The following is a 15470-nucleotide window of genomic DNA, read 5'->3' on the forward strand; positions in this document are numbered from 1 at the left end:
ACACACACACACACACACACACACACACACACACACACACACACACACACACACACACACACACCATTGACTCCCGGTTTTCAATCCATTATATCATCAATGGCATCTTTCTGTAAAACTTGCTTGCAAGTAAAGATCTCTGCAAAACGCAAGCATGTATTTCCAAATCTGAGGCAAAACTACATCCTGAGACACAACTTGCTTGAATGTGACGTCACAGTTGTTCCATACAGACTCCTTAGTACCAGAAATTCTCTAATAGTGGCCATAGCTTTTATTTACCACAACTAAATAGAGAACTAGGCCTTTATATGAAACCGGATACTATAAGAAACATACCTTTACTTTTTATGCACCATTCTATGGGTATACTTCCTTTGGTGCTGTTAATTTGTGCAGGTGTATCGCATTAATTGCACCGACGCGCACCAAAAGCGGACCAAACAAGCCTACCGAGACCTTTTTGAAGAGGTGGTCTTGGTACGCTTCCAAGCAAACTCTGGAGCAGTTGTTTGCTGTGAGAATATGATCCAACCTCTAACCGCCCAAAGTTGCTAAGTTGGACACAGAGGCCGGCAGAGCAGTCTCTATGAGCTGAGCAGATGGAGTAACGTCGAGAAACAATGTCTGGAAAATTATTTAAATGAAACAAGCTTGTTTGACCATGGCAGTGTTTCCTTCAGGATTTTTTTTTTTTAGCAGTGGGGGCAGGTCTGTCCGAACAACCCCCAACATTTTACAAGAAAATCTTCATAGGAAAACCAAAACCCAAACCCAAATGATTACATCTATAGACCATTTCCATTTTATATTACTGAGATTGCGAGAATAGGACTGTATTTTAAACTTTACTGTAGCTGATTCTGGTTTCCAACTTTGCCCCGGGTGTGTCTGTTAAAACACAGACCGAAAAACAACTTCCCTGTTTTGATGCTTTATTAAGATCAATCAACAGTGAACACATGGGCGTGGGTAGCTTTGGTATTGTTGTGGTTGTGTTTGTGTGTGTGTGCTTCTGAAAAGAAAGAAAGAAAATTGTAAAGGACACCATACACACTGCATAGCAATTATGTATAGCAAAGAATAACAATGACCTCAGCAAGCTGCAAGCAGCGTTGGATGAGCCCTCAATAATCTGCCCGCGCCGCTTCTTACAACCGAGCATTTCACTCAGACACTCCAAACTGTCACCAGTGAAAAGGAAATTCCCTGCTGAGTTCAATGATACATCACACAAGACGCTTCCTTAAACAGGTCACTGTTAAGAAAAGGGGCGTGGCTTACGTATAAGGGCAGTGCAAAGCATTCCCACTGAAGAAAAAAACTCTCTGCTAAGTTCAATGACAGCTCACACAAGGGTCTATGTTAAACTGTTAAAATGTTATGAAGGGGGGGTGGCTTAAGCATAGGGAGCGGACCACCGTGTCAACAATGAAGAAGGGACACTAAGTTCAACAACACCTCACACAAGGGTCTACGTTAAACGGTTCAAATGTTATGAAAAGAGAGTGGGCGTAGTTAAAGGCGGCTCAGTATTACATAATAACCACACATAATTTTTGATGTAAATCGGATGATGTTTGTCATATAAGGCAGATTTCCTGTTGCCAGTTGGTGGCACTATAGACAATAGTTGATATTGGCCTGTATCTGTCCTCAGGCCTGGACTCTTGTTGATGCAGGACATTTCAAGCAGATAATACGACATGTAAACTGTAGTTACAGACACTTTCTTGTTCATCACTAAACACTCAAAATGGCCACCACGCCACACCCACACCGTTTGACGAAAAGTTTTTCTTTTAATAACTTTTCAGGTCTTTAGATGCCACAGACTGAATATGAAGTCGATCTGATGAAATCTCAAGGTGGAGTTTGTTAAAGTAAAGCACCTTGACTTTTAGGCCCACTTCCTGTTGCCACTAGGGGGCGTTTTGACTTTGAACCACTATAAGCGTGTATATGTTGTTAGGGTTGACTGATGAATTGTGAAAGGTTCCGAGCCAATTGGACAACGTACACTCAAGTTACACCCACTTCCTCTTTCGATGGCAAAACGTACAAAATTGCCACCCCGCCACGGCCATGCCGTTTGATGAAAAGTTTTTCTTTTAATAAATTTTCATCTTTAACGTCTTAAGATGGCACAGACCAAATTTGAAGTTGATCGGATGAAATTTCTAAGAGGAGTTTGTTAAACTATGCCAAAATCGCACAAATTTTGAACTTTCAATACAAAATGAGGGACCTGCAGTTGGGTTTAGGGGTATTCTCCGACATGCACTCTAACAATAACTGCTGATAGACGGCCTTTTGTACAACTACACTGAATCACTTGCCGTTCTAATGTTTCCAGATGTTTGATATCAGGACGATGAGCTGACATAACTGACAAGTTGAACGTTGTCCAATTAGAACGGACCCACCACTGTGATGTTTTTGTTGGAGATGTTGGTTTAATAGTCGACTCGGAAGAAAGCAAATGTTTTGACAATAAACTACATTGACACAACCATATTTGGAGTTAAACTGGACGGGCCCAATAACCTCTGAGTAGTTCTACTTGTTGTTAAGTTGCGATGTGAGCAGCAGCCAACGGAGGGTGCATTATGTCAACAGGATAATTTTTAAAGGCAACGTAAAGAAAACACTGCATGGGCACTTGGCCTGCACGATATTGTAAAAAATCTGACATTCTGACATTTTTTTTGTAGGGGAGTGCATCTACATAGAAGAAAAAAATTAAAAAGGATCTTATCTAATGTTAAACATTCTTTGTTGGACTTTAATGCTTTACAAACACCAAAGCAAGTAAGCTGTGACTAACGTTCCTCATCTAAAGTGATTTTGGAGAGGAAAATTAGGTAGAAATACGCTGGTTGACTAGCAAGACACCATTGTATTTTATATAATAATCAATCCAGGCTAACGTGAATGACAACAACTGCATGTTGCTCCCTCTAAATTTCAGGTTGCAGTCAACTAGCGGGGCCAGCTATGATGTATTGATTTGATATATTGATCAGACCTGCATGTCATGCACACTAGCAACAAACTGTGTATCCAAGAACAATTAAATCAGTGTAAATGACGTAAGTTCAGACATAGACTTCTGTAGTAGATTAGTGTTACGTTTCCAGCATCGCAGCTCCGAACCGTAACGTTAGTTGGGACAGACGGACCCCTTGGTTCTTTAGGCTAACTATATTAGCTTTAGCCTGGCTGGTAGCAGCTTTCTGCGAGAGAAAATGGCCGGGAGACGTTGTAATTATGTTGCATTAATCAGGTGAAGTAGTTTGTATTTGCAGCCAACATAAAACAAACACTCTCTGTAGCTTCACTGACTACCCATCAAAAACTATTTGAATCACTGTGTCAGCGGCAGCTGCTGCATACGGTACTTTTCTACATACGGAGAGCCTCACTTCCCAGAACAATAAACCCTGTTGGACTAACGTCACATACACACATTGCCCACATGGGTACTTGTCTTAAAGGGGAAGGGTCGGATGGTAATAATCATGTAAAAGGAGAACGGTGAAAGTTTCTATCAAGCAGCAAAAAAGCAGCAAAATGTGGGCAAGCAAGCGCATTACGCAATGTCAATGCTAAAACACAATATTGTTCAGCCCGAATGGACACGCTAGAAATATGCACTAGACCAGAACACAAGACCTTTTACTTGTTTTTACGTTTTTGCTCCTGCCCTAGACATATCTGACCAATAAGCGGAGCGAACATTATTGCATGGTTTTAAGTGGCACATTTTGGTGTACTTTGATTTGTCTCAGTGTGAAACGAAACAGAACCAAGGGGAAAACACTCAAATATCAGCCTAAAATCTTTGATGCACAGTGAGTGCCCCACTTTGACTAAATACCGTAGAAGAGAATGCTTTCATTGGACTTTGTAAAAGAGAAACAGGTTTCATTTCCACTAGAAATGCTTTTGACAAAGCTGTGTTGTCATGCATAACCAATTATAAGGACTGACCGGAAGGTGTATCACGCACACACAAAAAAAAGAAGATGATTATCAAATGGGAGGGTGTGGTGTGCGCAAACCTGAAGTCAATTATAATACTTCACCTGCTATGGCTTTGAGTGTGAAATAAATACAGTACACACAAATCTCCAGCCTGGCACCAGACGGGATGATTCAACATAATAGTGAGAGGTTTTTAGAAACCACTAAAACTCAGATGTGTTCCATAGGTTTCATATGTGTAGTGTCCCTTAAGAATTTAGCAAAATATTTGTGTGTGAGTGTTGTGTAAATGGTCAAAGAAGGAAACAGCTCAAATTCACAAATTCAATCACAACTACTCACCCCATCTTCCTCCCTGTATGGATTTAGACGGTTGTATACTGCTTCAATAACACTGCGTCTGCAGGAGGTACACAGACACAAACATGTGATCAGGTCTTTTTATTATTTTATTTAGTTATTTAATTCAAAACCGTCTATCAAAGCAACAGGAAAAACAAGGTACGGTAAGGTGAAGTAGTAGAAAAAAATCTTGCTCGTATTGTAATGACTGCAAACCCGGGAAAGTATTTTCTATTCCTAGTTATAAAGTCCCAATGACAAAACCCAACAGCTGAGCTAACATTAATGAATGCGGAATAACATGCAACTTCTGTGTTAAAATAACACCGAATGTGTTGAAGGTGGTGATGCTTACTTGCTGGCAAGGCCTCCTCCTGGTGGCAGCAAGGGCATGCCAATGTCGGTGGACAAGTTCCTCATCACTGCTACCAGGTCGGGAAACCCGTCCTCCCCTGGCCCAGACAGCATCTCTAAAAACAACACCAGACATGATATACAAGTCAGTATTCACAGAGCTGGAGGTAGCCAAGAACAGCTGGGAAGGAAAGGAGAGGGAGAGAAGAACAGAGGAGAGACCAAAAGTGTGACAAATAAAGAGGAAGTCAACAAGGATAACATACAAATTGATTTCTGGAAATGAGTGTGTGTCTGATACGAAGAGAGAGAAGGTTACAGGAAGAGAGAGGACTGCAACAGATTGAGTATGGCATGAGGCCAGGCTAATGTTCAGCCAGAGCATTCCTCTACTACTTTCTTTTTTTCCATTCGATTCTCTCTCTCTCTCTTTCTATCTTCCAATATTGGACAGTACCTGAAGCCAAACACCCAAACAAACTTTTGCATAACTGTAATTTACCTTGACATGTAAAGTAATTTGAACCCAATCTGGAGTGCCTATACACAATAACTACCAATTTGTGTTACCAACTGCATATTCTTACATTAGATATTACAACATATCTTCCAAATATTAGGCCCAGGTTTTTTTCGCATTCTGATGATCAAGACAAAACTGGTAGCAGTTTGGTAAAACAAGACAAGTGCAGATTGACACAAAAAGTAGCCTCAGAAGAAAGTCACTGTAACCAACAAACTCTAGAAAAGCTGCACTGTGCTCATCAGAGGGACCAGTGCACCCTCGAAAAAAAAAAGAAAAAAAGGATGAAATGAGAAAGAAAAGGACATAAAGAAAACAGAAGGGAATCCATCCAAACAAGACAGGGTTTGTTTGAGCGAGGAAGGGGAGAGAAAGATGTGTTTAGGGAGAAGAGGAGCAAACAGGGAAGAAAGAGGGGATGCTTGTTGAAATGGAAAAGGAGGTCATGCTGGTGTCATTCCTCTGCTGTGGGCCAAAGATAACTTGGCTGGAGTTTAGACAATAGAGAGTGGCAGGGTCAGTCAATGGAGAAAACATACATCCAGATATGAGTTTCTGTTGGAGGAAGATCCTGCTTCTCCCAGAGATATCTTTGTCTAAGATAAGACCAGTTTATCCAACTACAACTTCATAAACACAAATATTAATGGTTTTGATTTTTATGTATGGTCTTTATATTCTTGAAATGGATTGAGGTTATAAGTAAGGGTGTATATCCACAGCTGTTATAAAAACACACAGTATTCTTCAGTTCACCTCATGAAAGTAACTCAAGAACATATTTAAATCAAATGGCATTGAGTTCACTTTAAACCACACATACAATTCCTATACTCCAGGGCTCTTTTCAGAAGAAACTAAGATTATGAAAATGAGCAACTCAATATTGTAATATTCAACAATCCCAGTATGGCACATACTGTAAAAAAACATTTTTTTCTCCTTCATCCATCTATTCTCACCTTCTACTCGAGACTCCAGATATTTGTTGAGCTCAGCGTCTTTCCTCACAGCTTCCTCCGACACTTTGGGAGCGTTGGGAAAACACACTAACACAACACTCATGTTATCCCGACTCCCCTGAGATGGACCGGAGGAGAGAAGAAGTAAAAAAGGAGTTATTGTGTTGTATTGAAAATTATTTAAAAAAAATATTTCCTTGGTACAACTTATGGAACAGTCTGCACTATGATTCACAGCGAGCCAGAGTGCTTAGTATCAATATTATATGCAAGTATTTTATATAGGTTATTTTATTTTCTAACTCAAACATTTTTTATTTCCTATAAATGGCATAAACCCAAAAAATAACTGTAAACCTAAAGTTAATGTTGAAAATGTCAAAGAAAGATGACAAACATCGGAAAAAGCGTCAAGTGTTGAAAAATGGGACAAAAACGTAAGAAAAAGTTAAAACTTTGATGAAAAAGCCTTAACTAAAGTGTTGATTTTCAATTTTGGGAAGACAACACAAGGGTTAACAAACAGTGCCTATCATAGCAAAAACACACAAAAGTAATGCTCAAAAACATGTGTACCAACCTTGTGCAGGCAGGTGTCCACCACTTCATTGCAGACTCTCTCCAGATCATCAGACACCTCAAGCCTAGATTTCACAAACTCACACAGCTCCTCATTGGACATAACATCCCAGATACCATCACACGCCAGGATCACAAACTGATCCTGTTCCGGGGCCCGCACCATCTCAAATACTTCTGGTTCAGGGCTAACCAGCTGCTCTGTGGGGCCCTTCCCCTCTACACACTTGTAATCAAAGTCCCCCAAGGCCCTTGATACAGCCAGTGACCCATTAACCCTCTGAATCATTACTGAGCCGCCAGCCTTCTGAATGCGCTCTCTCTCACGTGGGTTGCAAGGCTTGTGATCAAGTGTGGAGAAGCACACTTGTGAATTGCGGTAGAGAACAGCTCGAGAATCGCCACAGTTGATGAAGAAGAAATGATCAGGTGATAAGAGGATTCCCACTGCTGTAGAGCCACTACGGTCCATGCCATTTCGAAGGTCAGAGAAGCTGCGCATGTGCTCATCAATTCTCAGGAAGCCTGTCCGAATCCTGGATTTCACAGTCTCAACTGTTGGAGGAACCAGTGCTGGAGGGTCACTGGCGGAGCTGTCTGAACCAGCCTGTGGACATTGGGTCCCTCCGCCCCCTAAGCTAGCACTGATTATGTGTTCCAGAAGATGCTTAGAGCAGTAGTTGGCAACCCTTGAGCCAGCGTGACCATCGTACACGGCAAAAAAGGACCAGTCAGCCATACCAGGTGCGGGAAGTCCCAACACAGCTGTGTGAGCATCCTCCATCTCCACCCGCCAGCCCTGCATGGAGCTCAGCCCATAGCGCAGGCCATTGCCCTCAGCATGCAAGTTGTGCTTCTCTGTCCTGGGCTTGTCCAGGAATGCACCCATGGCTCTGCCCTAGAGAGAGACCCACTGCTACCTGTGGGAGAGAAAAGAACAGACATAGGACACAAAAAAAATACGCTGAATTTGAATTTAACAATTGCGCACTGCATGTAGACACAATATCATGATTTTGACTGATTAGAATAGAGTTAAAATGTTAATCCTCACAAATTACATTTTCATAATAACAGTTCCATAGCTGTTCCACATTTCCACACATTTTGACACAGGTAAAACTGATAACATGAATTATGGCTTCATTCAATTCAGGTTTAACACTAGGAGAGCCCTGGTATTATGGCTTATTGATAGACCTAAATTGAATGTTAACTCCCAACCTTTCCATCCAACTATACAGAATGTGTGTACACCTGACATGCAGGGTTTGTAACAAAGTGCTATTAGCAACCATTTAATTGAAACAAAGCACAAAACATACATATTAAAACAAGTAGTACACAAAAGCACAAAAATAGTGGTTAAGTTAATTTGCAGTTTAAGTCATAACTTAATATCTGCAATCATGGCCAGTTGTGTTTCTTGATGTTTAACCTTTGACAATTGAAGGTCAACATGTACATTCTCATGCTATGTGTAAAAGGCTCAGACTCAGCTGGAAATACATCTATCTAAATCGGAAAGGTTTTCATAATGTAATAATGTGAAAAATGCATTAAGATATGAAACAAAAACGTGTTATGGCAACTGTAAATATTCTCTAAAACATTAATTAAAAATGCATGCACTGTACCAGAAATCTTCTGCCTCCCGTGTAGTAAATAAAGCGAATTGAAGAAGAGACTTGGCATGCTGGAGCTTACAAGCATGTGTGCGTTTCTTGTACGGTTTACCTAATAGTCCTAAAGGAATAATTCAACCAAACAGCAATCATTGCTCATCATATCCAGAAATAGCACAGCCACTTTGGTTTATGCTTAAAGAGACTGAGGAGCAAACTTAAAAGCTTCTTTGGTAAGCCAGAGCTTCCTACAAAGAGCATTAACAAACTTTACAAAGTAGATGAGAAAGCTGACTTAAAACGGAGGTGATTTTTAATCAAAATTTCCCAATGTAATATGCATTTTAAATCAGCTCCCAATATCACACACAAATCTTTTACCTCCAGTAATGTTTCTAGTTGACAAGTTACGTTCACATTAGAGTGTGATGCACACAAACCAAGCCTACGACAGCAGACGAGCCAACACACTTGTGCATGAGAGCAAAGTAACCAAGAACTGTAGGTCTGTAAGTGATAAAAAAAATAAAAAAATGTCACTTGCAAACAGATCCAAAAAATATTGCCTACACTCTTCCTTTGTTGTATTTGTCTAGCACTGTTTGTTTACTTTTACAAAAAAGTGGATCGTCCGTACCAGAGGTTTGTATGACTTCCATTCTCCCAATTTATTTAATTGTGATACAACAGGGTGGTCACTCACACGCACTCATGCACTTTATGATTGAGCAGTAGTTATCAAAGCCGGCTCATCAAACCAACTCATCTGCTCTTTCACCACTGCAGCAACACACACTGTACCAAGGCCGGGGGCCTTTTAGGTTGAGGGAACAAGTCGTCATCTTTTTCAGAATTGTGTCATTTCCTGCTGTTCTCAGAATTATATATATATATATATATATATATATATATACACACACACACATATATACATATATACATATATATATACACACACACACACACATATACAGACATATATACACACACACACACACACACACACACACACACACACACACACACACACACACACAACTTTGTAAGTACTGAGGTAAGCATTGAGAACTCAGGGGAGAGAGGTCACCCGGTCTAAAGTCTTCATAGCTACACAACTTAGATCGGCAGCTGAATGGTTGCTATAGCAACAGAAGAAGTAGTTGTTGGTGGTTGCAGCATGTGACAAGAGATCTACACAGCCATGTTACTGTGTGTGTGTGTGTGTGTGCGTGTGTGTGTAAACTGACCTCGCTCGGATTTACTAACACCACACAATTGTTTCTCTTTCACATGGCACACTTGGCAAGATGAAGTGAATGGTTGATGCAGTTAAGAGTCAGAGTTGAAATCTGGCAAACAGACAGGCCCACAGGTGTCAGACTTCAGACAAGCAGGGTAGCTTTAACAAGCTAACTCAATTTACCAGTCAGCTGCTGATGGGATCCACGCAGGGCCAGATTAGCCTGTCGTTTGACAGGCTAATCTGGCTACACACAGCAGTGAACTTCCACTAACATAATGGTCCTCTCTCTTTCCCTTTTTGGTGACATGCAGTGTATAGTAGGAAAAAATAGTCGACATATACATTTCAGGTGAAAGTATCACCCAACAGGTATACTGTATTTGGTGGTAAAAACTAAAGAAATTAACAATAGACTGTGGCCATGTACCAAATGAGCAATACATTAACACATTATGATCAAAATACAAAGAGTCCCATTGTGAACAGGCTGAGGGGAAATGTAGCATAGTGATGTAGTAGAAAACAAAGTGATTGTGTACTATCGATGGGACATTGTCAATAATCAACGCTTGAAATGCATGTAGTTCTTTTAAAAATAATGTCAAAATGGGTTGTAAGTGCCAGATAAAGGCTATCATGCGACACACTTTATTGTCCACTACAAAGTATTTTTTACTGTATAGTGACTAATGATGTGAATAAGTGGATGATTTTGGACACAGCCCAGGTAGAAATCCCCTTGGCCACTGGTGATCTTCCTTAAAGCTACATTGTGTAACATTTGTAGTTTTTCATTATCAAAATCTGTGTTGCCCGTTCACAAATGTCCTTTTTTCTGAATATTGACCACCACCATTGTTTCCAAGTATTCCTATTGCATATGAAGCTCAATGCTGATGCTATCAAGTAATGAGTTTTCTAATCAGCAATAAATATAACAATTTCTGATCAACCCATATCAATTGTATGCTTAATATAATGTACCGGTTAAAGGCCAGCCCATTTCAAGACAACCCGACCCACTTCCGGGTTAAATACTTTCCACTTCCGGGTTAGGCCCCGTCCAGTCCGAGTACAGATAATTCATGTGGTAAACAGATACAGATACAGATAATGCTGTACTCGCTCATCCCTAATGGAAATCATTTCAAAAACGTTTTAGCCATCTATGATTGTTTGATTGCTAACATTAGCTCAAAACTCCATTCCAGTGAGCCTTTGTTTTGTGTGATTGCTAGCTTGTAGCCAGCCATGAACAAACTTTGTTAAGTAGGTCCATTTTTACTGTATTGACATTACAGAAGTCTCTCATTAGCATCTTGTAGGCTACTTGTTGCAAAGTGACACATGCGCAACTCACATCTTCACTTGCCGCAAAGTGACGCATGCGCAACTCAAATCTGCACTCGACTTACTGTACATCGGGGAGTGAAATGCAACATTTAGCCCCGTCTGTTTTGTTTTTCCAACAACTGCCATGACCAGTGCCAGTTTTGTGTCTTTTAGCTCATAGCTTTAGCGGACGACGGTTGTACGTTCCGCGGTTTGAATCCTTTATTGACTTATTTGGAAAAAGATTTTCTAGTTTTGATTTTATTTTATTTTCAAAACAAAAAACAAATATTTAAGGGATGGTTGCCGAAGGAGGGTAACCAGTAGAGGATGGATACCCGACCCGAGCCCGACGGGACCCGACGGGACCCGACGGGACCCGACGGTACCCAACGGGCCGGGCCGGTTTCGAACAGATTTTTAGAAAGGATGCTCGGGTTTGGGTCGGGCTCGGTCACATCAGCGCGATAAGGCATTGAACATTTTTTTGTTACCGCTTCTCTTATTGGGACGGCTTATCAATACAGGTTAAGCAAGGTATTTATTTTACTCAGATTTACTGACATAATCCCCCACATATGATGTTAATAAAAGCGGACTTTCCACACAAAACAAACGTACATGTGTCATTAGTATGAGAAACAAATCCGATTTTAACTGTGTCGGGCTAGGGTCGGGCTCGGACATAAATATCTTAATGCCTGTAGGGCTCGGGTCGGGTTCGGTTACTGCTCTGTCAGACGCGGGCCGGTCTCGGACAGAAAAATCCGGCCCGATCCGCACTCTAGTAACCAGAGGCCACAAAATGGTTGCCAATTGACTCAATCTGGTTGCCAAGGGCAACCGTTACTGTTGACCCCTGTTATATTAATTACATGTCATTATGCAAGTGAATAATCCTTTTTATAAGCAAATAGTAAGCATAATCTGAATATGACAATGCCTGGAAAGGCGATTAAGGCTACACAAGTTTAAGTAAAGTTGTCAACAACCCTGAGTATCAGGGATAATATGGCAAATCCCGGATTCCATGCTCAGGGCATCAGTTTAAAATAAAGTATTAATGCTATCCAATTGTAAAATTAACTGAAAAACAGTTGTCAAAAAAATGCATCTAAAACTTTTTCTGTTCACACACATTTATCTTTGAGTTATTCCGAGCTTGGAAATTAACACTGTATCTGAGCTGCGTGTAATGCGGTTCATTCAACAGAGATGACCAACAGCGTACTTGACTTTAGACTTGCAATAGTCATAGGTTAAAACAGCATGGCTAATGCAGGATTTCATATCAAGGTGCCAACACAAACATGCCACTGTTGATACTGCCATTTCTGGAACACACTGTCACACAAACACTGACTAAAAACACACCAACACCCGAATAAAACTAACCACTAATCAGGCAATAAAACAAGTTCATTCCTATTTATTTGTGTTCGATAGGCACAGAATACAAATCTTGGCATAAAATAATTTTTAATCTTGGCGACCTTTGTTGTATTAAAACAATCATAACTTGAACATACCTACATTACTTACCAAATGTTGAGCATAAAGAAAAGTTGCTATGCCATCCACTAGCTATTTAAGCCATTAACGTCAGATCTAGCTTAGCTAGCGTTAAGCACACAGGTGCTAATGATACATTTGACCAGCAAAATAGAAAGTAACAACCTAGCTAGCTACGTCAATTACTAACTAACAAATAGGAGCACATGTAAATAACTGGCGTAACATCAGCAGGGCCGATAATATAATCATCCTCACGACCACCAAGATACATAGCTAGCTACAACTATACTTATATATCTCTAATCCATAATAACGTTAGCTAAGTTGTCTCCAACTGAAAATAAGACCACTTGTGTTGCTAGCTAACCAGCTAACGTTAGAGTTTACAGTTGTCAAAGTGTTTGTCTAACGTTAACGTTAGCGGGTAACTAGCCAGTGTTAGTGTGAGATGTTTATTAGAAACGTTGCTTTTTAAGTACCAGACGTTACTTACTTTGTAGGAAAGGCACCAACGTTACCTCTAAGTCCTTCTTCTTGTGGCTTCAGTTGCAAGTATGTTTAGCTGTGTCCGGGCTTCTTGTGATAGGCTTATCTCTAGTTAGTGTTGGCTAACGTTACTTTCGTTTCTCGGCTCCTGTTTGTCAGCTAGCAAGCTTTGATTAGGCTAGCCAGCATTTTACACGACCAGTTCTGCTTTCAGCATGTCTCTGCATCGGAACAAGGCTTTTATATACATGTTTGGGACTGTAACGCAGAGGCACCAAATTAATAAGCGACGCGTAGGCTGTCGGTTGAAAATAAAAACACTCGTTTCCATAAGCTGTACCTATGATTTTAACAACTAGCGTTAGCTAATTTTGGCTACAGCTAGCTAAATGTATGAAGCAGATGACGTTCGTTTCCCAACACGCAGTTTTGGAGGAGAGGCAATCATCTCGCTCTCTTCTGTGATTGGTCAAACGCTGATTCCAAGCTGAGACACGATTGGTCAAATAATGAGTCAGTTAGAAAAACATGCAGGAAAAGCACAGGTGTAATCGTATACTGTTTATGGGTGTAATTGATAGAACTTAGTGGCTGCACCACATCTAGTTTAGCCAGTTCAATAAACTGCTTCCACCAGGAACCAAACTTGAATAAACGAAAGGAAATAGACATTTCTTCCGATGATGCATGCTTAAATGGATCTTCATCTCCTGAGGAGGGAGTGGACACATGTAGAAAGATGGTTGGATATAACACATAACTGTCTTTGTAGACACAATCCACTGCAATTATTCCACTACGATCACAAGTTCTACTCCCTGCTCAGGTAGTAATTATTAAATTACATGATATCCAAAGGGATCACAGTGGAATAGTGTTTCTCTACAAAATCATTCTGTTTTTAGTTTCTTAGTTGAACAAAAGCTTTCTTTGTACATTGTGATAACATCAGCAGCCATCTCCATTGCCCATCAACAACAGATGGGTACACATGCTCTTTAAGCAAACTAGAAGCTTGAGTGACTCTGCTCCCACACAGTTGAAGCAACTACACATGGCACCACACAACTTTAATCTGTAGGGCTGCAACTTACAACATAGAATGATAAATGGCAACTTTGGCATATCAAAAATATCATCTTTCTGCTGCCCAAGCAATCAAGTTAGCTCCTAACCACTTTCAGTACAAGCAACCATAACATAACTTCTCTGTCTTATCTACAGGCATGAGTTTTTAAGGCAGGGAAACTAAGTTATGCTTTTTCTGCTATGTATTACATTTAGATTACTTTGTTTTGCTTTCTTGTGGAGGTACATTTTCTATGCATTTTTAAGTACATGTCATAACCAGTCATTTGAATGCCCTTCCATTATAGTACCCTGAGCACATACAGTCTATGGCTCAGCATGATGTCATCAATTTGGCGCCTGTGTGTCTGTGTGTCTGTGTGTTTATAAATAGTTCACATAACACTTGTAGTATACCATCAAAAATGAATCTGATGATTAAGTAAGTTTATATCAAACTTCATATGAGCACCAAAAGTTTCTCTTGTATGTGTGATTACAATGTTGGAGCACATTTAGGAAAATACTCTGTGCTGTAATGTACATACTTATTACTGTAATAACCCTGTAATACTATTCCTAAAGGTGCTCTAAGCGTTGGGTGGCATTACTTCTTGTTGACGTTTGAAGTGTTTTCATACAAAACAAGACTAGCTTTCCCCTCCCTCCTCCTCATCTGTCCCCTCCCCCTCCGGTCCGTGCTTCTGAGCACTATCTCCACCCCCAGATCCTTCTTGTCGGTTATTGGCTGGAACGCTGGAACACATGATGTATGAAGAATGTGGGTGTCTTTTGTTAAAGTACTCATTTTCAGGTTCATAATTGTATTTAGAGGTTGTACCCAAATAGGTTTACATGTTTTAATTAAAGCACATTGCTGCAGCTCCCCTTTTCACCCTGTGTGATGAGCTCTCTCTTTTAAGGCGGTTTTCCACTGCGTGGTATCTACTCGACTCAATCGGCTCTACTCGCTTTTTTTGGTTTTCCATTACGAAAAAAAGTCCCTGGGACTTGCTACCTGGGACTTTTTTTAGTACTACCTCAGTCGAGGTTCCAAGCGAGCTTAGTGGCGTTTTTCCACTGCTGGTAACAGCCCGCCTCGGCCCGCCTCGGCTCGCCTCGGCCCGCCTCGGCCCATTATACTTCCGTTTTCCATTGCAGATTGAGTAAAGCCTCAGCATGGCTGGTCACTATAGCAACGCGTGACGACGTAATTTTCAGCGCGGGTCACAACAGCACGTCGGCTACTCGCCGCAGCCAGAAGAAATGTTTTGTTTCAAAAGAAGCTGAAGGAAGCAACGAAAATCACCGCTAAAGAAAACAGGAGTTTGGGAATACTGACGGAGTTCAGACGTCGACATGGCTGTTGTTCGCCAACACAAAAGGGTAAGTTAAGTTTCCTGGTAACGTTAGCTAACATTTGCATGTGTTCAGCGTCGCAGTCAGTATTAACT

The 15470-nt window shown here is 40.7% G+C and overlaps 1 protein-coding gene across 3 annotated transcripts in view; it reads right to left on the bottom strand.

Annotated features, from left to right (window-relative positions):
* Window positions 1-13380, bottom strand: part of ppm1ba (protein phosphatase, Mg2+/Mn2+ dependent, 1Ba) — a 17546-nt gene extending 4166 nt beyond the window's left edge. For 2 of the 3 annotated variants that reach the window (XM_034899001.1, XM_034899003.1), the window contains exons 1-5: window positions 12956-13380; window positions 6749-7667; window positions 6169-6286; window positions 4685-4799; window positions 4330-4387 (exon numbers count right to left, since the gene is read on the bottom strand). In XM_034899001.1, coding sequence (XP_034754892.1) covers window positions 4330-4387; window positions 4685-4799; window positions 6169-6286; window positions 6749-7636 — 1179 coding nt within the window. In that variant the 5' untranslated portion in view covers window positions 7637-7667; window positions 12956-13380. The remainder of the gene's footprint in view (window positions 1-4329; window positions 4388-4684; window positions 4800-6168; window positions 6287-6748; window positions 7668-12955) is intronic. The other variant, XM_034899002.1, reaches the window with a different exon arrangement.
* Window positions 13381-15470: the final 2090 nt, after the last annotated feature.

This window comes from Etheostoma cragini, chromosome 17 (assembly GCF_013103735.1).
Source record: "Etheostoma cragini isolate CJK2018 chromosome 17, CSU_Ecrag_1.0, whole genome shotgun sequence".
Lineage (NCBI taxonomy): Eukaryota > Metazoa > Chordata > Actinopteri > Perciformes > Percidae > Etheostoma > Etheostoma cragini.